This window comes from Glycine soja, chromosome 17 (assembly GCF_004193775.1).
Source record: "Glycine soja cultivar W05 chromosome 17, ASM419377v2, whole genome shotgun sequence".
Lineage (NCBI taxonomy): Eukaryota > Viridiplantae > Streptophyta > Magnoliopsida > Fabales > Fabaceae > Glycine > Glycine soja.
In genome coordinates this window covers 13,593,812-13,620,996 of record NC_041018.1, presented here as the reverse complement: position 1 = coordinate 13,620,996, position 27,185 = coordinate 13,593,812, and the positions used below count along the sequence as shown (strand labels likewise).

The following is a 27,185-nucleotide window of genomic DNA, read 5'->3' as shown; positions in this document are numbered from 1 at the left end:
ATATCTGACCGTTAACTTCCATCTGTCACCGTTAATAAAATAGCCTACGTGGCATAGATGGACAAATTTATCAATGAAATTGATGTAACTTCATGTGGAGCTTGTAGGCCATGGATTTTCTTCATCAATGAAGTCCTTTGCTTCTTGAAGTTTAATGGCTGCGGAATGAAGAAGGAAGGAAGATGATTGGAGACGCCACTTCAAGGAGAAGATGAGTTAAGAAGAAGCTCACCACCATAAAAAGTCATGGATAAGAGCTTGAAGGTAGGAGAAAATGAGTGGAGAGAGAGGGAGAGAAGGAGCACGAAATTTTGTGCCTCAAAAGAGGTCTGAACTTTGAAGTGTAATTCTCAAATGATCAAAGTTGAAAAAACGCACACACATGACTTTTATTTATAGTCTAAGTGTCACACAAAATTCGAGGAAAATTTGAATTTCTATTCAAATTTCACTTGAATTTAAAATTGAATTTGTGGAACCAAATTTTGGAGCCAAAATTTCACTAATTATGATTAATGAATTTTATCTATGGTTCAGCCCATTAATCCAAGATCAAGTCCAAGATTCTTCACTAAGTGTGCTTGGATGTCATGAGGCATGTAAAACATGAATGACATGCACAAAGTGTGACTATATGATATGGCAATGAGGTATAGCAAGAAAATGTTCACCTACCCCTCTAAAATTTAATTGGATTGAGCTTCTCCCAATTCAATTAAATTTATTTTCCAACACACACGTCAAATATTCACTTAATGCATGTGAAATTACAAAACTATCCCTAATACAAAAACTAGTCTAGGTGTCCTAAAATATAAGGGCTGAAAAATCCTACATTTCTAGGATACCCTACCTACACTATGGAACCCTAAATACAAGGCTCAAAAATAATGAAACCTTAATCTAATATGTACAAAGATAAGTGGGCTCTTACTTAGCCCATGGGCCTGAAATCCACCCTAAGGTCTTCTCTTGCATTTCTGACCCAATTTTCTTGGATTCTTTTATCCAATGTCCTTGGAGGGTAGGATTGCATCAAAAATGATTGTCAACGCAACAATCTCTAAGCATATAGGCATATTTATCATATAATATTTGTTAGACTTTTCGTCTTCCGACTCCGCTGACAAATGCATCCCTAAAAGATGAAAATACAAAATTTAGTCCCCGAAAGTATAAAAAGTACAACAAATATATTCGGACGTTAATAGTAAATTGTGACTAATTATTATAATTTAGAAAAATTTATAAATATTGCGACAAAAGGATCGAATTAGTAATTTAATATTTTTTTTAACTTAACTCATCTTGTAAAGATTGTGACTAATCATTTAAAATTTTGATTTGGTTGTTAACTAAAATTCAGATCATAGAATTAAGGTTAAAGAGGTCAAAGTAAAAAAAAATAAGAAAAAAATATAATAAATACTTATTTTTGTATTTACTTTATTAACTTTAAATTAATGATAAAATCTCGTAAATTAAATTGAATCTACAAGAAAAAAGAATACTCGTTTTATAAACTCCTAAATAAATTTTTTATACTGCCATACTTGATGAAAGGTTTGAGTAAAAAAAATACTTTTTGTAAAGCATTATAGTTAAATTATGTCCATGATTAATTTTTAGGAAAAATTACAATTGCAATGACACTTTTAATTTGTAAAAAACACTCACCTCCTTTAGAATGATTTTTTTAAGGTTGTGATTTTTTAAATGACCAATCAATAAAAAATAATTGTGTATGATTTTAAAAAAAATAATTTAAAAATCAACAAACTTTTATTATAATTTTTAATTTGATGTCATTGCATATACTAATAGACATTCATATTGAAAATTTTATAAAAAAATAATTAAATAAATAGTCCTTAATTAAACATAAACAATGATTTTCTTATCATTTTACAGTAATTTTTTTTCTATGTTCATAGCTTAAAAATTATACAACGGAAAAGATACTTATTAGTGTGATATAACTCTCTCAAAATTTTGTCGCAATCATTATAATTTTTTTCAAATTATAATAATTAGTCACAATCTGCTATTAATGTCCGAATATATTTGTTGTACTTTTTACACTTTCGGACACTAAATTTTATATTTTTATCTTTTAGGGATGCATTTGTCAGCGGAGTGGAAAAATGAAAAATAAAAAAAATATATTATATTACAAATATGTCCCTATGGTGACAATTAGAGATGACTACGTTGACAATTATTTCAGTGACAAATTCGTCCCTCTGTGCCACGTCTGCTATTTTATAAATAGTGATGGATGAAAATTAATGATCGGATATATTTGTCGCACTTTTTACACTTTCGGAGACTAGATTTTGTATTTTCATCTTTTAAAAATGCATTTGTCAGCAAATTACACATTTAGAAATAAAAGTGACTATTTATCCTTTAAATTATAAGGACTTAAAGAAAAAATTATTATTATGATCAAGAGAGTGATTAAACAAAAGAAATTAATCATAAACATGTGACTGGACACATAACGAACCCTCCTTTGTAACTTGTAAGAACAGAATTGAACAAAACCGGTGATGCCAAACTATTCATGTTTTTAAAGAAAAATGATAGTTTGAAATGCAGGTACGCACGAGCATATGTCCATGTTTTTCTTTTCAGACAACCATTTTGTTGATGAAGGCGAGGACATTATATACATTATACATGAATAATGCCTTTAGAGTTGGGATAAGGAATGAACACCTGATATTCTTGTTTGCAAAGTTTTAATTTGAAATTTTTTTTGTAAGATATAAAGCCTATAATAACTAGAAAAGGCATCGACAAAAAGAATGTATTATCCTACTCCATTTGTGGAAGACAACGGGGAAGGAAGGTCCCCTAATATCATAATATACAAGTTCCGAGTCTTATGTGATAAGTAGTAGATAAAGCAAAAAATGGTACTGGTGGGATCCCACAGTGCTGAAAGAGGCACACAAATTACATGGTTTATTAAAATTAAACAATATATTATAATGTCTATGGACTTGTTTAACTGCTTTATTGGATATATAGGAGGGCTAAGCCAGCATGCCACAAGTCAACAGAAGAAATAGAAGTATTAAAAAGGGCTGAATTAGAAGCAATGTACGTAATCTTTAGGTTGCAACTAGTCAAAGATGTAAAAACCCATTGTTGTGCTTGCCTTGGAGAAGTATTTCTTGGGCAGCTTGAGATTTGACAAAGCAAGAGTTAGCATATACAAGTATAACTCAAGAAATAAAAAATTTCTCTGCAAAATTAAAAGACGCTTAATGACTCCAGGGACATATGATAAGTTATTGAGGAAGAGTAGTTGAGTTACATAAGGAAAGTTGAATTGCCAAAGTTCTTTATTGGCATCAAGGTTTTAAATTGTGATCCTGCCGTCCTGGTTTTGTCGCATATCATGATATTGCGGAAAATTTTGGATAAATGCAATCACAATTGAAGTTGTGTTGTGATCGCGAACACTCCAAAAATCTCGATGTTGGGATCGAAATCATGGTCACATACTACTTTTTAAAACATTGATTGACACATACTTTTTGCATTGTCAAATTAGAGGATTTCCTAAGTCCAAACTATTGTATGGTGATCTATGCTATACAAGTTTGAAAGAGCGGGTGTGAGATGGTTTGGTCCTACTAAATCTAGATACCAAGTTGGATCATAATGTTTGGTGTGGCTATTGGATTTTTTTTATCAATTGGCTATTGGATTTTGAGACGACTGTGATGGAAGGGAGAGATAAAGTCAAAAAGGTGCAGCTGCTAGCAAAACTTGAATAAGTTGATTGTATGATAACACTAGAATGCTACGTAACCTATAGTTTTCTAAAAATTTGGCAACGCAGTTTTTGACCAATTTGAATGACCTCTCCTTTGAAAATTAGATCTTCCTCTGCCATATCCATAGGTGAAGTGATCAGCAAAACCACCAAAAAAAGGATTTCCCTCTGATAAAAGAATCAACAATTTTCTTGATCTGAAACATAATCAGCCACAGGACCTTGCTTAATTTCTTGCGTTTCTTTACAAAGTTTTTTAGTTATTTTCCCTTGGCTCAAATTTGCAAGGCAAAGAACAGTTTCAATTTACACCAGACTTAATGAGCGAATTCACCAAAGAAAAGACTTCATGAGAGCGAATTCACATCCAAACATATGGGTGGTGACTGGCGAGGGATTCTAAGCTCTAACATTGATGGTGTTAGAAAATCTTGTCACTCCCAATTTGTGTAATATTGCCCATTATTTCATTTGATGTTGAATCACATTTTCTTGGTTCGTTTCCCTTCAAGAGATGCTTTCTGAGTTTGAAATAGATTGGAGTTGATATGGTTTACATGTAAATATCTCCATCGATCTATGCATGCTTTGATACCATGAAAGGTATTAGATCGAGTTGAACAAATTAAGAGACAATGAGACGAGAGAATGTGATCAGGGAAACAATGAAATTAAAATGAGAATGCTTTGAATTACTGCATATTGAGTATTTACACATACAAATGTTCTTATATATGTAGATTTGTGTAGCTAATAGATTATAACTAAATTACAACCAACTAAATGAATTCTGGTTATTTAATTGATCTCATTACAACTAAATTCGAGTGTGTTTGGATGAGACAATTTAAAATAATTTCAAACTCTAAGAATTTCAAATGTTTCAATTAAAATTTGTTCACTTTTAAATTTTGTGTTTGAATAAAGAAATTAAATTTCTTTAGGGGTTGGAGCCCAAATCACATCCGAAGGTAGATGATAATTGTACATACACGATTCAACGAAACGTGCCCACTCTCTGCACCGCCACTGGAAACCAGTGGAGACTACGCGTCTCTACCGCTATCGGAGTTGTTCTGCACGTCCTCCTCTGACGAAAGCCGGTGATACGACGGGTTGTTGACCGACGCTACAATCACAAACACCATGCCAACGACGAGGAGCCTCCCGACGATGAGTCTGTCGACAATCTGCCTCTGCGGTCTAGAAAGGTACAAGGCGAATGCGTTCAGGATCACCGCCAGAGAATCATGGTGGAGGAAGGTGGCGGACATGGAGAGGATATTGAGGCGGTCATGGAAAGTGACTGTGGCGACAGTGGCACCGGTGGGAGTGAAAGAAGGTTGACGGAAAGTGACATTGGCGACTGTTCCAAAAACGGTTAAAACACAATGGCTAGTGTTTTTTCTACGCCTGAAGCGTGGTAGGTGACAAAAAGATTTCTCCCATTTTAGAAGAAAATTAAAATTTCATATTTTTAGTTGTTTAAAATTTTATTTTAAAATTTCAAAAATTTAAATTCTTTATTGAAAAACATCTAAACAATGAATTTTATATTAAAAGTTTTAAATTCTCTAATAAACTACTTTCCTTAGTTAAAATTTTTTATCCAAATGCATTCTAGTGTTATTGATTGATAGAGTATTAATATTTAATTTCTTTTTTGCTAGATCCAATTAATACCAGTTGATTTTCTTTCCAATAAATTTGAGATTTATTTTTTTGGTTGGAATATATATATATATATATATATATATATATATATATATATATATATATATATATAAGAATTTATAAATAGAATCTATACACATGGTATTTTTTTAGAAATTTTAAGCAATAAACTTAATTATAATTATAACTACAAAATTTTAAAAAAAATGTTACAGATTACATTCTTAATATCAGAATGGAAATATAATAATTATATTAATTTTTATGACTAATTGATTGCAATCAAATTTTTTATAATTGTAATTTTAAATAATAATTAATTGATGCCAATTAGAACCGCTAATGGTTAGACGGATTAGATTAAATCATGGTTTGGTTAATTTATAAAGCATATGTTATTTATAATAATAATAATAATAATAATAATAATAATAATAATAATTGTTAGGAAAAATCCAAATCCCACATTGATTAAAAATAAAGTCGAGTTAAAATATATAAGTGAGAAATAACCTTTATGCTTTGAGTAATTTTTGAAATTGAGTTAGTCTTAAACTTACATCTTAAGTTAGGCCTAAACTACTTTTGCAATGAAATATTTTATCTTTATTATTTATTTTGTCTTTTTGCAACTGGCTCTCGTTTGTACTTCTTTTTTTTTTTTTTTCAGTTTCTCATTTTAATATGTTTAATTTTTGTGTAAATTACTTTTGATTTGGCTAAAAGGAGGAGAAAAACGAAAAACATTAAAATTGACTTCCAGAAAACATTTTCCTGCCTAAAATATGAGTAAAAAGGAAATATTTTAAAATAAATAATTTAAAACAAAAGATCTTTGATTGGATTATCAATACAAAAGTCTTATTATCTTATTTAGCAACATTCTAATCCGCAACCACATAAGATATTTTAATTAAATAATTAATTAAATATTTAAAAATGAAATATGTTAGTCTGAAAGAAATTTTTCGATGTAAATAATAAGACTAATATGATGGTTTTAATTTTATACAATTAAGGTAATTATGAATAATTAATTACTTTAATTAAATAAATTAGCAAATAATAGTCATTAATTGCTTAAAGTTTTTGTTATTTGATTATTCTGAGAAGCAAAATTAATTAATGGTATTTAATGCTATAGTAATAAAAAATATACTAGGGGTAACTATAGTAAAAAAATTATATTAAATGTTTATAATACATATTAAGTATTTAAAATTATGTAACACGTATTGGATAATATATAAATTCTAATTTGAATTTTTTTTACAATATTTGAATTCAAATTTAATCTCAATATCATTCCAAAAAAAAAATTAATCTCAATAAATAAATTAATTAAATGATGTAATTTGATGCTATAAACTTGAAGAAGAAAAAGTTCCTCAGATTATTTAAATATTTAAATGGGTGTATTAAATAATTTCAATCAAAATAATTATGATACCCAAATCAACGGATATTAATTTTTTAGAATAAAAATAATAATAATTAAAAATTATAATTGAATGATTATGCATAATTCTTTTTCTCATTCTTTAATATCTCGCATAATAAAAAAGAAACAAAAATATGTGAAAACAAAAACTACTGAACAACATAAGAAAACAAATAGAGAATATAAAAAAAATTGAGATCTTGGCATGTAACTTAAGTTAAAGGTTTTTGTTTTTAGTAAAAATCCTATAAACTTAATTACTAATTGGTTTTAGCAATTTTCTCTTTTTATTTTACCATTCTTTTTATAATTCAGTAATTTAAGAAGTATAAAATAATAAGTAAGAAATGATATTAGTTCATAGAAAACAAATCTCTGTCAAACATAAAATTATTATATTATAAAACAAATCAAGAAGTTATTAGACATATTATTTTATTTAAGAGAATTTAACTCAGTTGGTTAAATAAAAATGCATGAGTTGTTGTAATCTATGGTTAAAATAAATAAATAAAAATTTAATTACAATTACTATAAATTTAAAAAATATTTATAAATTTATTTTCTTTAATAAATATATTTATAAATAATGTTTAACCTATGCATGACATGGGTTATATATTCTCGTTTATATATATATTCTAACAAGCAAGTACTTGTACATTATACAAATATTTATAAATATATATCAAATGTGATAAATATACAATAAATAAATATGAACTGAAAAATAAAATTACAAGTGTTTGACATTTTGAATTTTGAAATTTTTAAAGGAATTAAAAGATTATTTTAAACTAACAAAATGTTATATTAATAATAATTCACAAAAATTATTATAATTAATATTGATTGGAAATTAAGTATTAATCAAAATAATTAAGAAAATTAATTAAAATATCTTTGATTGGTGATGACTGTTAAATATGAATTGTTTTTTATAATAAAAATATAATGAAAATATCCTTAAAAATGATTATTTAGCAGTTATTCATGCTTAATTGTTAAGAATTGATGTTCTTCCTATTCATGACTTACAAATATGAAAAAGAGGGATTAAAAGTCTAAAAGAAGAAAAAAATAAGCAAAAAGTTGAAAAAAGACCGAACCAAGACACGTTCAACACGCACGACGTGCTCAACGCGAAAATAAGCACTGGCGCTAAGCGAGGAAGAGGCGCGCTAAGCGTGAATACATGCACCCACGCTAAGCGAGTAACATTTGCTAAGCGCGAATACAAACACCCGCACTAAGCGTGAGTACGTAAGCCCAAGTCCACTCTAACAACTATAAAAAGAGAGTCAAGCCAAGGAGAAAAGACACACCGAGTCTCAGAGCACTCTAATATACACTTAAAGTCTGAGAACTCTCTCTTAGGGAATTATTTCTTCTCTTTCATCATTTTCTATTCCCTTTTTTCATTCCTTCTCCTAGCATGCCTAAAAAGCCAAAAGATGTGTTGTACACTTCATATTTATCAATGCAACAGGTGTTTTCTTTCCTATTATCTTTTCTTACTTTTAATTTTATGCATCATTCATCCTTGCATCATCTTTGGAGGTTAGGTGTTCGACAGAGGGTAATCCTTAATAAAAATACAAGGAAGGTCTTGCATGCATCAGTTTTAAGAATAAATCGCTCGACAGAGGGTAATTTCTAATAAAACTAAAAAGAAGAGGTATCTTAATAAAATCATTGTTAGACATAGAGTGATTGCATTACACTCAAGCATCAAAGCAAACATCTAGAATTAAAACTTCATGCATTTTATCTATTGAATCTTTGTAAAGACATTTGGGAGATAGATAAGTAAGATAGGTTTGTCGGTGTGAGACATTAGGGGCAAGTATTGTAATAGATGTGGGTAGATAGAGAAACATCCAAAATGCATCTTAGGCAAATAAGACATACTAGGTCCTAACATTCTCATCTCATTGAATTTCCTATTATTTCTTTTTGTTCTCTATTAGTATTTATTATCCCGTTCTTTTAAATTCTTCTTTTATACCTCATCTTATCTTTTCCTCTTATAAATTGAAAATTATACAACACAAGTACAAAACAAAATTCCTAAGGAAATTGACAACTTCAAAGTCTTTACTACTTGAACATTTGATACACTTATTAAACGGTTAACAATTAGATAACTAAATTAAGTGTTAGTCATTTCTTTTTCTTTTTTGGGTCAGAAATTATAAATATTCTCTAACTCAGTAAGCCAACATGGATTCTTACACTAAAATATATAGTTCCCCACATGTAAAAACGGATCCTTACACCATTATATCAAACCTATGAGTTTTATTTTTTTTAAGTATATGGGTTTTTATGTTTTTTTTTAAGTACTTCCTCCTCCTGATTGAAATATAACATTATTTAATTTGATAGTCTCAATAAAAAATAATTCATTTCTTAAAAACACCTTTTACATTCAATTACATTGGACCAAAAAAAATATTGAAAATAAAACTCAAATTAAATAAAATATTTTAGAAATGTCATCATTAAATATTAAATAAGAGAGTTAATTAAAATTTATTTATAGTTTAGTCCATCACACTTTTTTTTATATTTTAGTCAGGAAATAGTATATTTTTAAGTATATGGGTTTATATTTTTTTAATAGAGCACGAGAGTTTAAGTTCAAATTCTCTTTATATGATTATATTGCAAATCCTCCGCCCCCACACCATAAAGATGCATGACATTGATATCCATACTCCTTGACGTTTCACAAGCTTACATATAGATTATTATCTGCCCAAATGTTACTCGCTTCACTTTTTCTTAGAAATTTTGTCCCTTACTTTTATGCAATTTTAATTATTTATTAACTTTGATATTTAATATCGAATGAAAATATTGACATGACAAAGTTACTATTTCTCTTAAATATTATCCGAAAAAGACATTTCTCTTAAATATTAAAATTACATAATTAAAATTATGTGAATCACATTTTTGAGAGATGTCAACTTAGTTGAGATTTTTTTCTTAATTCTTTTGCATTAGCCAGTCATTTTTTATTTTTTATAAAAAAAATCCTTCCCTATCTCTTAGTATAAGCAATGAAATAGTCTTAAAAAAATAAAATAGAAGGCCATACATTTCTAATTTTGTTGTGGTATTTGTTTAGAATAATTTAGATTATATACTAAATTATATATAAGCCAATATTTTTAAAAATATATTGAAGACACACTTATCATTTGGTAGTAAAAAATATGAGCCGAAAATTTTCTGTTCCTTTTTTTATCATAAAAAGAGCGTAGGCATAAAGGTTTGAAACATTATTCCAAATAAAATACAGGATGGATACTTCATGTCAAACATATTCTGGATCTGATTTATAACCTTCTCATGCTGAAGACAAACAGAGAACTACAATCAAAAGTGAGTTACAACTAATAGTGAAGCAGAAAGTAAAAAGTTCTGAAACAAGAGATTATATATTATAGCCATGTTTCATAGTTGAAGCCTCGTTTGTGTTCACCTTCTAATGTTAGCGAACGATCTCTAGCAGCAGGAAGACAAGGTAGCTTCACATAAATATCATCCTTTACATCATTAATGGCACCTTTACACGAGAAAATAGATTTGCTTAAACTAAAGTTAGATCCAACACCACCCTTTTTGTTCTTCCTTGGCACCTTGTAGTTCTTCTCACTTTTGGTACACTCCTTGTATGCCACAAGAAAAGGGTCTTCTTGCCATCTAAAGCCCTTTTCCTTCTCGGACGTGCTTCTTCGAGGAGGTTGTAATGGACATGGAGGCAGAGGAATCTTCTCGTTGTCTTGAATTTCCAACATTCTCCTTGAGTTGCTCAAATGGGTAGGAGCAAATGGTGGTGGTGGTAAGGGAGAACATGATTTTTTATTGATTCCTATGTTGTTTAGAGGGAAATCACTGTTGGGGGTCTTACAAACCCCGGGTTTGTCTTCCCATGAAAAGGGTATGCTTCCATGTGAATGAGACTTCCTATGACTCATCTTATTAACATGACCAATAAGAAGAAAAAAAATAATGGTTCAAATGATGGAGAAGGAGTAAGAGAATGAGGCTTTAAAGCTATTCTTGTGTGGTTTGTATTCCATAACGGTTAATGATATCTAAAGGGCAAGCAGATAGAGCGTGTAGAGGAAGCTAATTATTGCTTTTAAAATAATTAAAGGAAGCAGATCATGGAAGCCAAGAAAAATATATAAAACCGTACGTCAAATTTGTGATCTTGAGGTTTTAATTTTCCATAATAGTGGCTAATTAGGAGTTAAGGAGAGATATTTGTGTCAAGTTTGTATGTTACTACTCGCAAGTTGCAATGACAATTCAATTGTTGATTTATTGGTAGGTGGAATGGGTGATGGATTCAATGACTGATATTTCAACTATAATGTTTTTTGCATCTTATACACCATGTCTTTTGGTGTCGTTTGAAAGGTCAAACGGTGCCACCATTCAATTTGAAGATAAAGGAATCCATAACGTTCCCTCCCACACTATTATAGGCCACTTTCTTAGAATTTAGTGGTCTTCCGCAATAATTTTCATCAATAATTATACATTGTGTTTGTGCAGCTTTTTTTCCTGCATGTGAAAACTGAGGTGCCTAATACTAGCACATGCAAGGATTAGCAGTAAACAATTCGATGCTAGGATAAGGCATTTGGATATGTTAGTTTCAGTTTTAGCTGCAATTTCTACTTTCTATTAATATACTATAAAGTTAAGAGTTGAATGATTATGGAGCATTGGTTAGTATAAAAACTTTTATATAATTAACTGATGAAAAATTATCCTTAGTAAGACTTTAAAATTGATATGCTAAAAATTGATAAATTTATTATACATAATAATTAAATAACAATATAAAATTATTTTATATTATCATTATATAAGTTATTTCAACATTAATTTAAGCTCAAACAATTACTTTAAGGCGTTTAAAGTCATTGTCGTTATTGGTAGGCAACTGCACAATTATGCAACTTTGGAATCAAAATTAACATCACCATGAACAAAATGGACAGTGGTTCAGTTCTAAATAGTTGATTCCCAGGTTATTTTGTCAAAGAGCACTTTGTAAATAATGAAAAGGATTGTTCTGTATTTTCGAAGCATTGTCCAAATTAAAAGTACGATAGGAATCTTTATTGGTGGGGGAATGAAAATAACATGTTACCTAATGAAAGTGATAAATTATTGAATGGCAGACCATATTTTGGAGTCAAGTGTAAGAAAGGAAGTTAATAGAAAAGACGGATAAGCTAGTCAAAGAACCTGCTATACTCTTTTTATGGTATAGTTGGGTTGTTTTGCAGTTAAATTTGGAAACAGAATAATCAAAAAAATAAAATAAAAAATTATCTTCTTTTTTTATTGGGTGGGGAAGTAGGAACACTACAAAAATAAAAAACACTAAACATGTGAGATGTTAAAGTAAAACAACTTCAAATTTATAAAAAGGGAAAAAATTAATTTTGACCCTTTTATTTGAGTATTAATATTTTTTTAAAATAGCTAATATTAACATTAACGATAAAGTCGCACTCTTTTATCATTGAATAATTTTTAAGTCGGTAATATACCAAAACTTTTAACGCCATTTGATTTTTACTCCTTTGGATTAAGCCTAAAGTTATGTATGTTTAATAACAATAATTTATAAGATGGTTGACAGTTAGCTGAAAGGATAAACTTGATTTTTAAATATCCAATAAATTAATTGATATTTATTGGGAGAGGGAAACCAATGTGTTGATCGATTAGCAAAATGAGGTTATATCTATATATATATATATATATATATATAAAGATGGATTCAATTTTGGATGATAAGTATTTTTTTTAATATGATTTATTTAATATTTAAGAATTAGAATTTAAATCTTGAATCACATGTTTAAGAAACACAAATTTGACATGATTTTGATTGGATTCGATTTTTATAATTTTTTTCTTTGAAATCCAATCCAATCCAATTTATTCATGAACGATTTAGTTCGATTTAGGTCAACAGATTATCTATTTAAATTTAATTTTTTTTTCTTCTTAGAATTAATATTTTATATCATAATTAATTCAAATATTCGATTCGACTTATTCAATTCGATTCTGACTCAAATACATAAATAATCCAATCCAAACTATTTTATTTGAATCAATTTAAATTTATAGGTCACCCACATGTGTGAACACTTCTAATATATTTCGCAATTATTATAAAACTAATCATTTTATCATATAATTTTTACTTAAATAATTGTATAAAACTCAATTAGTATATTTGGATTAACTTCTATACTATTATTCAATTGTATATTACTACCATATTTTTCAACTAATTTAACTAATTGTAACAATTACACTCAAGTCAGTTTCTTTTAACTCAACTAGACAATCACAGAAAAATTAAATCAAACTATTTTCTGTAAAAAAAAAAAAAAAAAATCATGTTCGGATATTCGGTTATCGGCGTGGAGGAAGGAAAGACACTCCCGCCACGGAAATTTCTGTGGCTCTGTGCTTTGAGACTGAATCTCATCTACAGTGACAACATCGATCTTCTTCCACAGTTTCCACTTTCCACCACCAAATCTACGTTAGGGTTCGTCTTCATTTCAAATTCAACAACTTCGCCAACCACGCCATGGCAACTCTTCAATCACTGCGACCTTCTTTCCGTCCATCAATCCCATCCCCAAATTCTCACACTTTCCCAGCCACTCCCTTTAATTATTCCCCCAAATCGATTGGCTCAAAGGGTGGCAGTGTTACCGTAAGACACTCTATCGTTTCTCCCAGGGTTTCGGTTTCCAATTCGGAGTATAGTACCCAAATTGCGGAAAATCTCGGTGACGTTACTATTTTCACTGCCACTGGCGAGCCAGTAAGGTTCAGTGATCTCTGGGATCAGAGCCAGGTCAACATACCTCATATTCATGGGTTAAAGCTTTCATTTTTATCACCATTTTATAACTCCTTTGTTACACCATACATGCTTGCTTTTGGGTACCCATTTTGTTAACAAATTGTATGTATACTTCAATTAGCTTTGGTTGCATTTTTATAATTTTCTTACTTGTTTTCAAAATAAAATTTATACCAATATCGATTAGAATACTACAAGAATTAGATATGTTTTGCAACTTATTATATGTCTATAATGATTCATACTCAATTTAAAGAAAGCATTTTCTTCTGTGATTTAATGTTTAAACTTGTATGTTAATTTTAGATTAATTTTATATGTTGTATTATATTTATAGGTGTGTTGTTTCCTTTTGTTTTTTAAAAAATATAATTTTACCATATATGAAACGATAATTTATAAAAATGGTTTTACATGATCATCTAATCACAGACATCTATGTATGATAAATTTGATAATTTTTACAATAATTACTTTAAAAGTTATACTAACAATTATTTGTGACGACTGATGAGTTGTAGGAGTATATAGTTGTCTTAAACTTTCTTAAAAGTTGTCAAACCGAATTTGTGTTGAGTCTTGTGTCCATGCTTCCTCGGTGATTAATCAACTTAGTTCTTGTAGGGTATAGCTGTGGTGGCACTGTTGAGGCACTTTGGATGCCCATGCTGGTAACTGATCCTCACCTTTGGTCATCAATCAAGACATGATTGAATGATCGTTCATCTTCTAATTTATGCATTGTCTGCTCTTGTTCTAAGCTGGGAATTGGCTTCAGCCTTGAAAGAATCCAAAGCAAGGTTTGATTCAGCTGGTGTCAAACTAATTGCAGTGGGTATTGGTACTCCCAATAAAGCCCGTATGCTTGCTGAACGAGTAATTTTCTTGTTCTCCTTTCTCACTTCAGTGTTTTTCCTAGCATAGTACTACATGCCTTTAAAATAACATAAAATAAAGCAAGAGACAAGCCTTACAAGTCCATTTTTTGGGGGTCTTATTTGTTGGGGTTATTTTTTAGCAATCATTATTTGTTATCTTACCTGTTTAAAAGGGCATCCCTTGTTAGTTTAGGTGTGACATTAGATCTGGAAAGGTTGATTCTGGTAAAACTTTTGACTCAACAAATGCTAATTTTTAGTCAAGGTTTTGGATTAAGGATGACAATCCAACCTAAACCCAATTGATTACTTTACTTCGTACCCCATTGCCCGGAGGCTCTTCGCTATGTGAAGGTATGGGGGAGGGATGTTGTAAGCAGCCTTACCCTTGCATATGCAAAGAGGCTGTTTCCGGATTCGAACCCATGACCAACAAGTCACCAAGGCACAACTTTACCGCTGCACCAGGGTTCGCCCTCAACCTAAACCCAATTGATACTCATAAAAATTACCTCCAATGAACAAAGGCCAAGGTAATTACTCCTAAAAGATTTTAGGGTCTGGGTTATGATATTATTGTAGGCAACCCACCCTGTACCCACACATACTAAAAAATAATTATGTACTGTATTTGTTATATTTTACAATTAAGATTTGAAAAATCTTTCAATATTTTGTAGTTGAGTTAGATGTTGCATTTTTAAATTAATGTTTTTTTGTTTTATTGATTTTTCATGGTTCATTTCAATATTCTTGTTTTACCAGTTTGTAAAAAAAAAAAAAGGTGCATTAAAAAGAAAGTATATTCCATGTAAGATAATGTATTTGCATGTCTGGGTGTGTAACTGTGTACAACATCAAGTATGGACACACACTAAAATTGTTACCATACACTCATACAGTACGGACTTGGATACGTGTCTTTTTCTTAAAGCAAATATCTACACATGTACTTTAGTACTCTATCTAAAGTCTAAACCTTGTCTATCATCATGGTCCCATCAAGTACCATACTAGTGAAATTTATTTTCAGTTATTAGTCTTGAGTATATTTTGGCTGAGTGGTCTGTGATCGTTTAAATCCATTTCATTGAAGGTTCAGCATTTGTGTTGCAAATTTGCTCGAGAGTAGAATGGCCAATGGCCATTTTTATCTTGATAAAGCATAGAATTTGGATCTCAGTATATCTGAATTTTGAAGACTTCATGTAAATTACCTATTTGTATTATATTAGTATTAACATGTACCTGATGTCAGAACTGATGTTTTCTTTTTGTCTTGATATTTTGTATTTTCAGTTACCATTTCCATTGGATTGCCTTTATGCTGATCCTGATCGCAAGGTAACATGTGGGTAGCTAGTTGAACATTTACCCACTAAGACTTATCTCCTAGTTGAATATTCACCAATTTCACCTTCTTTCAGGCATATCATGTTTTGAACCTATACTATGGTTTTGGCCGAACTTTCTTCAATCCATCCAGTGTAAGCTTAGTCTCCAACTTCTTTGAAGTATATATTTATTTTTGTATGACATTTTCAATTATGTATGTTGATTAATCTAATTTTTCAACCTTAAAATTGATATCACAGATCAAGGTGTTTTCGAGATTTGATGCTCTGCAGAAAGCTGTCAAGAACTATACAATTGAAGCCACTCCAGATGATAGAAGTGGTGTGTTGCAGCAGGTTGATACATTAATCTAGTAGCAAAAAGGATTAAAACAATATTACTTACATTCCCTAAAATATTGATCCATTCTTATTTTTGTCAGGGAGGGATGTTTGTGTTCAGAGGAAAACAGCTACTCTATGCGAGGAAAGATGAAGGGACAGGTGATCATGCCCCCTTAGATGATGTTTTTGATGTCTGCTGCAAAGCTCCAGTGGCCTAATGTTGTACTTTATAAAATTTTCAATTTGCATAAGATTAGGAAATTTCAGTTTAGGAAGATTTGTTTTAGTATACCAGATTTCTCTGAATGATATCGGTGACAAAATATTGCAAGTTGTGGATGATATGATTAAATATCATAAACAAATATTATAAAGTTCAATCTATAAATATGTTTGTCTAAAATAGTTTACTTTGAACTCAGTTTCATAGTAACAAAACTTGATTTAGAAATGACGATTGTAATATATGAAGATACAAATCTGTATATGCCTAAAGATGTATATATACCAGCTACTCTAATCTTCCTTAAAGACTATGCTACCGTATGGGTTGAAAATTATCAGTGCATTTCAAATTATCATCAACATTGATCAAGTGCATCATCATTCTAAAGTGCATTTTTCTTAAGAAGCTGGGGAATTTGTTAAGAGATCCCAATGGTCGTTGGCTGGGGGATTTGTTAGGAACCTGGGCAAGAGTTTTGGACAGTCTGAAAATGGCGTATCAGAAACGTATCAGGAAACTTGAACTGCAAGTTGACTCTATGGCAGTGGTTAAAAGTATTTTATTTCCAAGGCTTCTAATGGAAGTGCCGCTAGATAGAGGTTAATTCGTGAGATTAAGAAGCTTCTCTCTCAACAATGGCAAGTTAAATTTATGCATGTTTACAAGGAAGGAATGCTGCTGCTGATGCCCTTGCCGACTTGGCTTTTGTTAATAATGTTAATTTTTCTTTGTACGAACAACTCCTTTGAGCCTATGTTCTGTGCTCATGTCTGATGCTTTGCATAGTTAATTTGTAGTGTTCCTTCTTCGAGCTTAGGCCCGTTTACAACAGAAAAAAAAGTGTATTTTTCTTGTACACAGTCCCACATGATATTATTTATATAAAAATGGCTAGTAACATATTTTTATTGTTGAGTAAAATTTATTATAAATTATAAAATCAATGAGTGAAGTTTATTAAATAAGAAGTGATATTTTTTAAATTTTATGATTTTTAATCATTTTCATCTATTAATAAAGAGTTTGTTTAAAAGGGTATATTAATAACATTTTTTTATCTTTAAAATAACATTTCTTTATTTTTACCGCCTTTGCATTAGTTTCCTTAAAAATTAGCCCTAATAGCTTATCCAAAGAGAAAAATTGAAGTGAGTAATTCAATTTAAGTGAGAATTTAAAATCCTTGGTATTGAAATATGTTGTTGGAATAATATACTTAAAAAGTATTTGAAATTCTAGTGTTTCGTCAAAGTATTTTTTATTATTTAAAATTAGAAAAATTAAAAAATTCACCATCAAAACTAAGAATTTGAATTGCTACAAGACTATTTGACGCTTCTCTCTCTACTCTCTCTTCTCTTTCTCTCCATTCTCTTGTCTCATCCTCTTTAAAGTATTTGATTGAAATACAATGATTAAAACATATTATTTAAAGTAAAATATATTTTATTATTGTATTTCAATTTAATTTGATTTAGTCTTTATATTTTAAAATCAATCATTTTAGTTTGATTCTTATAAGTAAGACCTTTGAACCAACACTCATTGGATTAGTTTTTAAAAATCATCAAATATATAATTTTTAAAATAATTATTATTATAAAAATCAACAATTTCATCGCATATGATAATATATATTTCATGTGTTATATAATATTTATCATTTTTTTAAATAATATATAAATAAAAAGAGAATAATAATTTTATAAAATTAATTTTATCATTATTTATTCATTTATCTAATTTTTATTGTGATTATTAATATTATAAGAGAAAAAATAATTAAAATTACATTAAAAAGATACAGTGATAAATGTTTTTCTTGCATAACAATTATTATAGAAAGAAGACACAGTAATTACAGAAAAATCCTTAATTTCTATATTATCATTCACTAAAAATTGTCAAATTTTAAAACTAATTTGATAATAGTAATGATAACAATTCCATATCACAGAAAAATTAGATAAGTTATCCAAAAAAAAGAAAAAAGTTAAATCATGTTCCCTTAATGCCGTGGAGAAAAGCAGTCACCTCCCGCCACGAAAATTTCTTTGGCTCTGTGCTTTGAGTCCGAGTCTCTCCCACAGCGACACCATCCATCTTCTTTCACATTTTCCACTACGTTAGGGTTCGTCTTCATTTCGAATTGAAGGATTCAACAACTTAGCAAACCACGCCATGGCAACTCTGCAATCTCTGCCACCTTCTTTCCGTCCATCAATCCCACCCCCAAATTCCCACTCTTTCCCAGCCACTCCCTTTAACTATTCCCCCAAATTGATTGCCTCAAAGGGTGTCAGCGTTACCCTCAGGAACTCTATCACTTCTCCCAGGGTTTCGGTTTCCAATTCGGAGTATAGTCCCCAAATTGCGGAAAATCTCGGTGACGTTACCATTTTCACCGCTGCCGGCGAGCCAGTAAGGTTCAGTGATCTCTGGGATCAGAACCAGGTCAACATACCTCATATTTATGTGTAAAAGCTTTCATCTTTATCATCGTATCGTTACTCCTTTATTAGTTCATAAATACTTGTTTTAGGTATCCATTATGTTGACTGAGATTTTATTTTGGGTGACCATGACATTAGTGCAGAGTATCCACCAATTTCACTGATGATTAATCTCTACCGAATAATCTGACTGACCACCTTAGTAGGGTCTTCCCTCCCAATCACAGTTTTTTTCATCCACAAGGGACGAGGCTTGAACTCCAGACCTTACTTAAGGGGGCCGAGCTTAATTAATCGCCCATTGTGGTTTGAAATAGCTTATATAAATTTGTTTGATGGTTCTTAGGTTGTGTGTATGTTCTTTTCTACTGCGTGTTTTAACTTGAGGTGAAGCCAGCCTTGGGAGTGGACTTTCTGGAAATTATGCGTTGACTTTTTGAGCATGGGTGATTGATTAGCTAAGAATCGCCGATGCTTCTGAATGCTAGCCTTATTGTGTTAAATAAAAACTTCAAACACCAAAAAGGGAATAAAGAGAGGAGATAGAAGTCTAAGTATTATAAGTAATATGATACAATAAGAAGAGAGAAATAACAAGTGGGGATAGAAAGTGTTTGACTTTGATAATATATAAAATTGTCTATAATTTATCCCTCTTTTATACAGGAAAATGTTTGACGGACACCCAAAATGCTATTCAACACTTAGAGAGAGAAAAATATAGGTATGATAGGGCTTATAATGTGATAAGAAGAGAGAGATAGAGAGAAATAAGAGATGTTGGTGGGGTGTTTATGTATCATTACTCTTTTATAATTTTTTTTTTTTTAGATTAACTTTATATGTTGTATTCAGGTGTTGTTTCTTGTGATTTTTAAAATTTGTCATATTTCTGTATCTCGTTTTTGTGTCCCATGTTGTATCCATGCTTCTTGGGTGATTAGTCTTAATTCTTGCAGGGAGTAGCTGTGGTGGCAATGTTGAGGCACTTTGGATGCATTTGCTGGTAACTGATCTTCACCTATGGTCAGCAATATCAATATTTGTTTGAGCGATAGTTCATCTAATTTATGGCTTGTCTGCTATTGTTCTAAGTTGGGAATTTGCGTCAGCCTTGAAAGAATCCAAAGCAAGGTTTGATTCAGCTGGTATCAAACTAATTGCAGTGGGTGTTGGTACTCCCAATAAAGCCCGTATCCTTGCTGAACGAGTAATTTCTTTGCACTCATTTGTCATTTCAGTGTTTTCCTAGCAAAGTACATGCTTTAAAAAATAACATAAAAATAAAGCAGTTAAGCAAGCCATACAAGTCATCTTTTTTTAGGTTCTTATTCGTTGGGGTTCTTGACAATCATTATTCATTATCTTATCTGTTGTAAAAGACATCCCTTGTTAGTTTTGGTGAGGCATTAGATCTGGAAAGATTGATTCTGAAAAAGCTTGGAATCAACAAATGCTAATAATAAAGGTTTTAGATTGGGATGACAATTGACAAATCATTGATACCCATAAAAATCACTTACAAAGAATAAGGTTTTATCTATTAAATGGTTCAAGGCTTAGGCCTAGGTAAATTACCCACAAATATTGTGAGGGTATGAGTGTCAGTTAGGATATTGTAGTAGCCAACCTGTCTTATGCCCACCCACATGTATATAAAGTTATACATTTGTTGTATTTTATAATTACGATGTAAAAGATCTTTCAATATTTTTTAAATTATGTTAGATGTTACATTTTCAAATTAATGCTTTTGGTAGTTAATTTTAATATTAAAAGAATATTCTTGTATTACCAGTCTGTCAAAAAAAAAAAGTAGTACATTAAAAAAGAGTATATTCCATTTCAATAAAATGGAGATAATGGATCTACATGACTGCATATGTGTGTGTACCTATTAAGTAATGCGAACACTGTAGTTGTTGCCATAATGGATTTGATTACAGACTTTTCTATTAAATGCAATAGGCACACTTGTACTTTAGTACTCTACCTAAACCCTATCCAATTGCTGTCCCTTCAAGTATCATACTTGTAAAATTTATTTGTAGCTATTGTCTTGAGTATATTTTGGCTGAGTGGTCTGTGACTCAAATTTAAATCCATTTCATTGAAGGTTCATCATTTGTTTTTTTAACTTTGCTCAAGGATAGCAGTATGAATGGTCATTTTTATCTTGGTCAGGCATAGAATTTGGATCTCAGTATATCTGAATTTTGTAGATGGATGTCAGTATATCTGAATTTTGAAGACTTTTCATGTTAAATTACCTATTTGTATAATAGTTTTATGAGCATATTCTTGATAGCAGAGCTGATTTTCTTTTTGCCTTGAGGGTTGCATTTTCAGTTACCATTTCCAATGGATTGCCTGTATGCTGATCCTGATCGCAAGGTAACATGTGGTTAGCCAGTTGAAAATTCACCTACTAGGATTATCTTCTAGTTAAATATTGACCAATTTCACCATCTCTCAGGCATATAATGTTTTGAACCTGTACTTTGGCTTGGGCCGAACTTTCCTCAACCCTGCCAGTGTAAGCTTAGGCCTCTAACTTCTCTGACTTGCAATTATGCATGCTGATTAATATACTTTTCTAACCTTCAAATTGATATCACAGGCAAAGGTGTTTTCAAGATGGGATGCCCTGCAGAAAGCTGCCAAGAACTATACAATCGGAGCCACGCCAGATGATATAAGTGGTGTGTTGCAGCAGGTTGATACATTAACCTGGTAGCAAAAAAGGATAAAACAATATTACCTTCGTTCCCTTAAGTATTGATCCATTTTTATTTTTGTCAGGGAGGGATGTTTGTGTTCAGAGGAAAGCAGCTACTCTATGCGAGGAAAGACGAAGGGACAGGTGATCATGCCCCCTTAGATGATGTTTTTGATGTCTGCTGCAAAGCTCCTGTAGCCTAATGTACTTTATAAAATTTAAATGGCATAACCTTAGGGATGTTCAATTTAAGAATATTTGTGTTAGTAGATTAGATTTCTGTGAATCATATTAGTGACAACATCTATCATGAAGTCCAATCTACAAATATGTAGTCTATAGTATATAGAGTGCACTTGTGAATTCAATTTCACAAATCTATAGTAACAATACTTCATTTAGAAATGGTGATTGTAATATATGTAATATGTTCATGTTTTAATCATTATGAATGATAACAATGCACATTTTTCGTCCTTGTAAAAACTTTAGTACGTTTTTTCGTCCATATAAGGTTGAAATGCATCATTTTTTAGTCCAAAGCAAAGTTTGGTTGTATCTAAACCTATGATTATTTATGGTTTATTATATCAGTTATGTGTATAATCGATTTAAATGTATTTTTTTTTTTACATTGGATATGATATAGCTGATGTAAATGTAACATTTTTACATCTGATACGCATATAACAGATGTAAAAAAATTATACACATAACTTTGGATATCCAAATCTTATTTGGCCAAAAATTATACACATAACTTCGGATATTCAAATCTTATTTCAGACTAACAAAAATGATACATTTTAATTTTAGACGCAAAATATATTAACAATTTTACAGGGATGAAAAATTTATATTTTTAATTAATAAGAGCGAAAAACATATTTAAGTATAATGAAGTTGCAAATCGGTACATGTCTAAAGACTATATTACTACAGGTATACACCACGTGTTACCTACGGAGAGATTCAAAACAACAGTAATCATAATATGATTGTAATTTGTAAATGTTTTTTCTCTCAAGTCATCTCCCTTTCTTTTCTCTCGCTGCATCTTTGTGGGAATCTGGGAAGGTTCAAATCTCCTTTCTTGAGGTATATGTAGGGCTTTGTCGTGGTGGTTCTGGGCCCTACATCACGTTCTTTTCTCAAGCTGGGCTCTTTGTTTTTGGCCCAAGTTCTGTTCATGTGTCCTTTTAATTTATTGTGGTTGTAACATCTATTTAAAGATCAGACATGATCGACCTATAATGATCGAGTTCCTGTATTTTCACTTTTAGTTCCTGTTGATTTTTTTTTTGGGTGTATTCAGTTCCTGTTTTTTGAGAGAATAAGCAGGAAACGTACTGTTGATTTGACTCTTCCAATTCTTTTCGTACTAGCCGGTTGGAAATAGCTCGAGTGGTTGGAGTACCAAAATATTGGGTACTTTCCTTTGTGTTTCGATTTCTGTGGTGAACATTTTCTTTGTGTTTAATGCTTGCTAGAGGGTGGCTGGGGTTTGGCGACATGCATGTACTCGAGCACTGTATCTATCACCTTAGGTGAAAGCACATGTATATTTTAATACTGCTTCTTCAACATACTTGCTCTCATAAGAACCTTTTGGGCTTGCAGCATGAATAATGTATAGACTTATTTATGCTGAAATCCAACATTTTATTAGAAGAATAAGGACGGGAAACTCTACAACAATGAATAATTTTTTATACACATTTCTAAGACTGTCTAGTGCCAATTTTATTATTTTCATGGTATGACAACATTAAATATTATAGTATCGCTATGCATCTGCAATTGAGGGAGTTAGCAAACCTCATTAAAGGTGAAAGTCAAGTTTTTCTATAGACATTGATCATCGATAAAGTCGATTGATATTACGTACCTATAATTTGGTAACCAAAAAAGTATTATCATGCCCTTTATAATAAAAGCTAATAATACTAATAATATTTGCCAATAAAAAAATGTGAAAGCGCGTTTTATCTTTTAAGATAAATAAATAATACCAGTGATTGATAAGAAAATTAATGATTGGTATTTTAATATATTTATGCTTTATTATGTATGTATATATAATATTAACTGAATTTTTTCATCAATAGCTGGGGTTATATACTGAGAATAAAGTGAGCTATATACTTCAGGGGAGGAGAACCTTTATCTCTGGACACAGCATCTCAGAATAAATTGAGGGCAGGGGTACATTAACGGGGCCTAACCCAGTAACCCGATTGGGATGGGATGGTCATTCTTTTTGAGACATTTTACATTGTTTAGGTCAAATCCACTGATAAGCCAGAAATGCCTGCATGTATTGTGGGTTGTGAGTACAAAGTAAAAGTACGAAATAAAAGAATGGTTAAATTATTCATTTGATCCTTATAATTTTTTATGTTTTTTATTTTTTTAGTTTATATAATTTGAAAGTGGTTTTTTTTTAGTTCTTATGATTTACATTTTAATTTACTTTTAGTCCATTTAGTTTAAAAGTATTATTTTTAGTCCCTATATGAAACTATAGGGATTAAAAACACCACTTTCAAAATTACAGGAACTAAAAGAGAATTAAATTGTAAACTATAGGGATTAAAAAGACCATTTTCAAACTATAGGGACTAAAAAAGTAAGAATCATGAAACTATAGGGACCAATTGAGTAATTTAACCTAAAAGAATTTTAAGGGATTCTTATAAAATATCAATAATTATCAGGAACACATTATATTAGATTATTAAGAAGAGTTTTAGAAATATCTGGATCCATAATGATTGATCAAACAAACGCAGCGAAATCTGAATTTGTAGGTAACCGATGACTTCATGGTTCTTCTTCAACCGGAACATCTTTATTTCTTAATAGGACCTTCGTAACTCTTCAAATGGAAAGAAGAGAACTATGTGTGAGGGGCTTGGTATATTGGGAACCATAACCTTCTTATAGCGTATTAACCTAATAGAGTTCCTATTATCCCCTAATGGACCAACACTGACATCTGTTCATTTAAGTTCATATTCTCTAATTTAGTTGTCTAACGGGCTCACTTAATTTGATCACATAAAATAAAATTTACTAATGATAAATAGTTAATATAATTGTCTTATAATATTAGCCCACATTAATTATTGGAATAGAAAATTTCAACAATCTCCCACTTGGGCTATATATATTGTAACAATTATATCAAAAATTCTTAAGCGCACATTTGTATGTTATTTACCTGTAGACTTCCACTTTAACAACCTGGTTCATCTCATGTATCAATAATGGAATCATTGTGACTTTCGTCAATACAACAAGTGTAACTAGACTTCAATGACCACCACATCAATACACTCAATGATATAAGTTAATATGGATAAGCAACATGGAAATTACATGCAATGTGATCTTAGTCATGCTTATTTCCAACTGGTCCAAACTTTATTCTTTATAGAGATATATCCAAACACAATATAAATATTGTAAATAAAACAAGCTGATAATGAAATGATAAACTTCAACTTTATTTTTATAGAAAATTCAAACAACAAAATGTTTGTAAACCATAAGATATAGAACATAAGCAAGACTTCCACTAAACTAAGGTACTATCAGGAATTACGCCCATATGAGCAGTGTGCTCATGAAAAAAAAATCTAAGTGTCAGATCTTTAGTAAGTGGATCAGCTAGCATGGAATGAGTCTCTATATGTTCTATAGAAATCTGTATTTTCTTAATTCTTTGTTTAACAATCAAATATTTCATGTCAATAAACTTTTACTTGGTTGAATCCTTAATAAGACCACTAAGATATTGTCCCAATAAACACCTGATGGCTTCGTAATGTTGGCAACAATAGGCAAGCCAGTTACAATAATTTAGCAGTCATAAATTCTAGTATGATGTCTCATAACAAAATATTAAATTCACCAACATGGTTAAATGTGGATCCTTATGTGGAGTGATTGATATTAAAACATTCAAAAAAAATTGAAGTCAAAATACTCAATGATCTCTAAAATTCTAGACTTTCGATATGAAAACATGTAGTTTCTTGTTCTCTTCAATTAACACATAATGTATTTTACTACTTTCTAGTGTTGCATACTAAGATTACCCATATATCACCTTAGGAATCTCACAAAAAATTATTTTATGACAATAAAAAATAAAAAAATTATGCAACATCCTCAACTCTCAACTGACACCCTTTTCAAACTCTAAATTTTATACATGCAGATTTGTGATTCAAATAATATAAGTAATTTAAACCATAGTAGTAACAATAACAACAATTAAAGAAGAGAACAATAAACATACAATGCACAAATAATTTTTATGGTAAATTTCAAGACCCAAACAAGATACCTAGCGCACCATTAATCCTTATTTTTGGATTGAAAAAAACTAACTGCAAGTGATACTCTTAACACATTGATCAAACATTGGTGATAAGTCCTCTCAAACAAAGTTTGTCTTTAGACACTTCATTGCTCACATGGAAAACTTATATGATGATTACTCTCACCAAATAATGATTGTCTTTGAACATTTCATTATTTACATGAAAAATCACACTATTTATAATTACCACATGTTTACCATCACAAGCATGTAATTATTCTGTCAAATTGTGTCTTTCTTTGGGCTGAGCACAATTCGCATGAATAATTTCATGCAACATCCATGTAAATTTAATCAACTTACGCAAGAGAGATTACTTCGACAACATGTTGTTTCAATTAATTTAACCAAAAAATACAAGATAATTTAATATAATAAATGGGAGGTCTTAAAATTACACAATTTTCACATATGATTTAGTTATATAAAAATATATATAACAGAGCATGCAAATATTTTACAAAACAGACTCATCACAAGATATCTAACACAACATTAATTCTTAGAGAAATTAATTTTTAATTGATACTCTCAACGCAATGATCAAATATTGACAATAAATTCTATCAAATAATAGCCTTTCTTTGGACCGACTGTTATTCACATGAAAACACTTTATAATTGTCACACATTTATCATCACATATACAAAATATTATTTGGTCAAACTATGTCTTCCTTTAGGCCGAACACAATTCGTATAAATAATTTTATGCAAAAATCTATGTAATTTTAATCAAATCAATTTTCACAATAGGGATTACTTTGACAATATATTGTGTCAATCAATTTAACTAAAAAAATCACTAGATGTGCAAATAAAATGGGAAGGATCTATTACTGCTAAGTTAACTTAAAACAAACAAGAGAGATTTACCTTTCTTTACACGTCATGCAGTGTACCTTGGACACTCTTTCTTCATGTGTCTAGACTTCTTGTAGAAGTAGCAAGTAAATTCTTCATCTTTCTTTTGTTTCTTTTGCCGAGATCACCCTTAGTTTTCTTTT

General features: G+C 30.4%; 3 protein-coding genes across 3 annotated transcripts; 2 read left to right on the top strand and 1 right to left on the bottom strand.

Annotated features, from left to right (window-relative positions):
• Positions 1-4,836: 4,836 nt before the first annotated feature.
• On the bottom strand, positions 4,837-10,238 carry LOC114391459 (AT-hook motif nuclear-localized protein 17-like). Its single transcript, XM_028352470.1, has 2 exons — positions 10,214-10,238; positions 4,837-5,156 (listed from the first exon to the last, which is right to left on the bottom strand). The coding sequence occupies exons 1-2, from the start codon at positions 10,236-10,238 to the stop codon at positions 4,837-4,839; spliced, it is 345 nt and encodes a 114-aa protein (XP_028208271.1).
• Positions 10,239-13,355: 3,117 nt separating this feature from the next.
• On the top strand, positions 13,356-16,807 carry LOC114392655 (thioredoxin-like protein AAED1, chloroplastic). The gene is made up of 7 exons (XM_028353865.1): positions 13,356-13,824; positions 14,458-14,504; positions 14,595-14,709; positions 16,011-16,055; positions 16,139-16,198; positions 16,307-16,402; positions 16,489-16,807. Exons 1-7 carry the CDS (start codon positions 13,552-13,554, stop codon positions 16,606-16,608), a joined length of 756 nt encoding a protein of 251 aa, XP_028209666.1. The 5' UTR covers positions 13,356-13,551; the 3' UTR covers positions 16,609-16,807.
• A 1,802-nt stretch (positions 16,808-18,609) lies between these two features.
• Positions 18,610-22,274, top strand: LOC114392654 (thioredoxin-like protein AAED1, chloroplastic). The gene is made up of 7 exons (XM_028353864.1): positions 18,610-19,070; positions 20,029-20,075; positions 20,165-20,279; positions 21,419-21,463; positions 21,546-21,605; positions 21,690-21,785; positions 21,872-22,274. The coding sequence occupies exons 1-7, from the start codon at positions 18,798-18,800 to the stop codon at positions 21,989-21,991; spliced, it is 756 nt and encodes a 251-aa protein (XP_028209665.1). The 5' UTR covers positions 18,610-18,797; the 3' UTR covers positions 21,992-22,274.
• Positions 22,275-27,185: the final 4,911 nt, after the last annotated feature.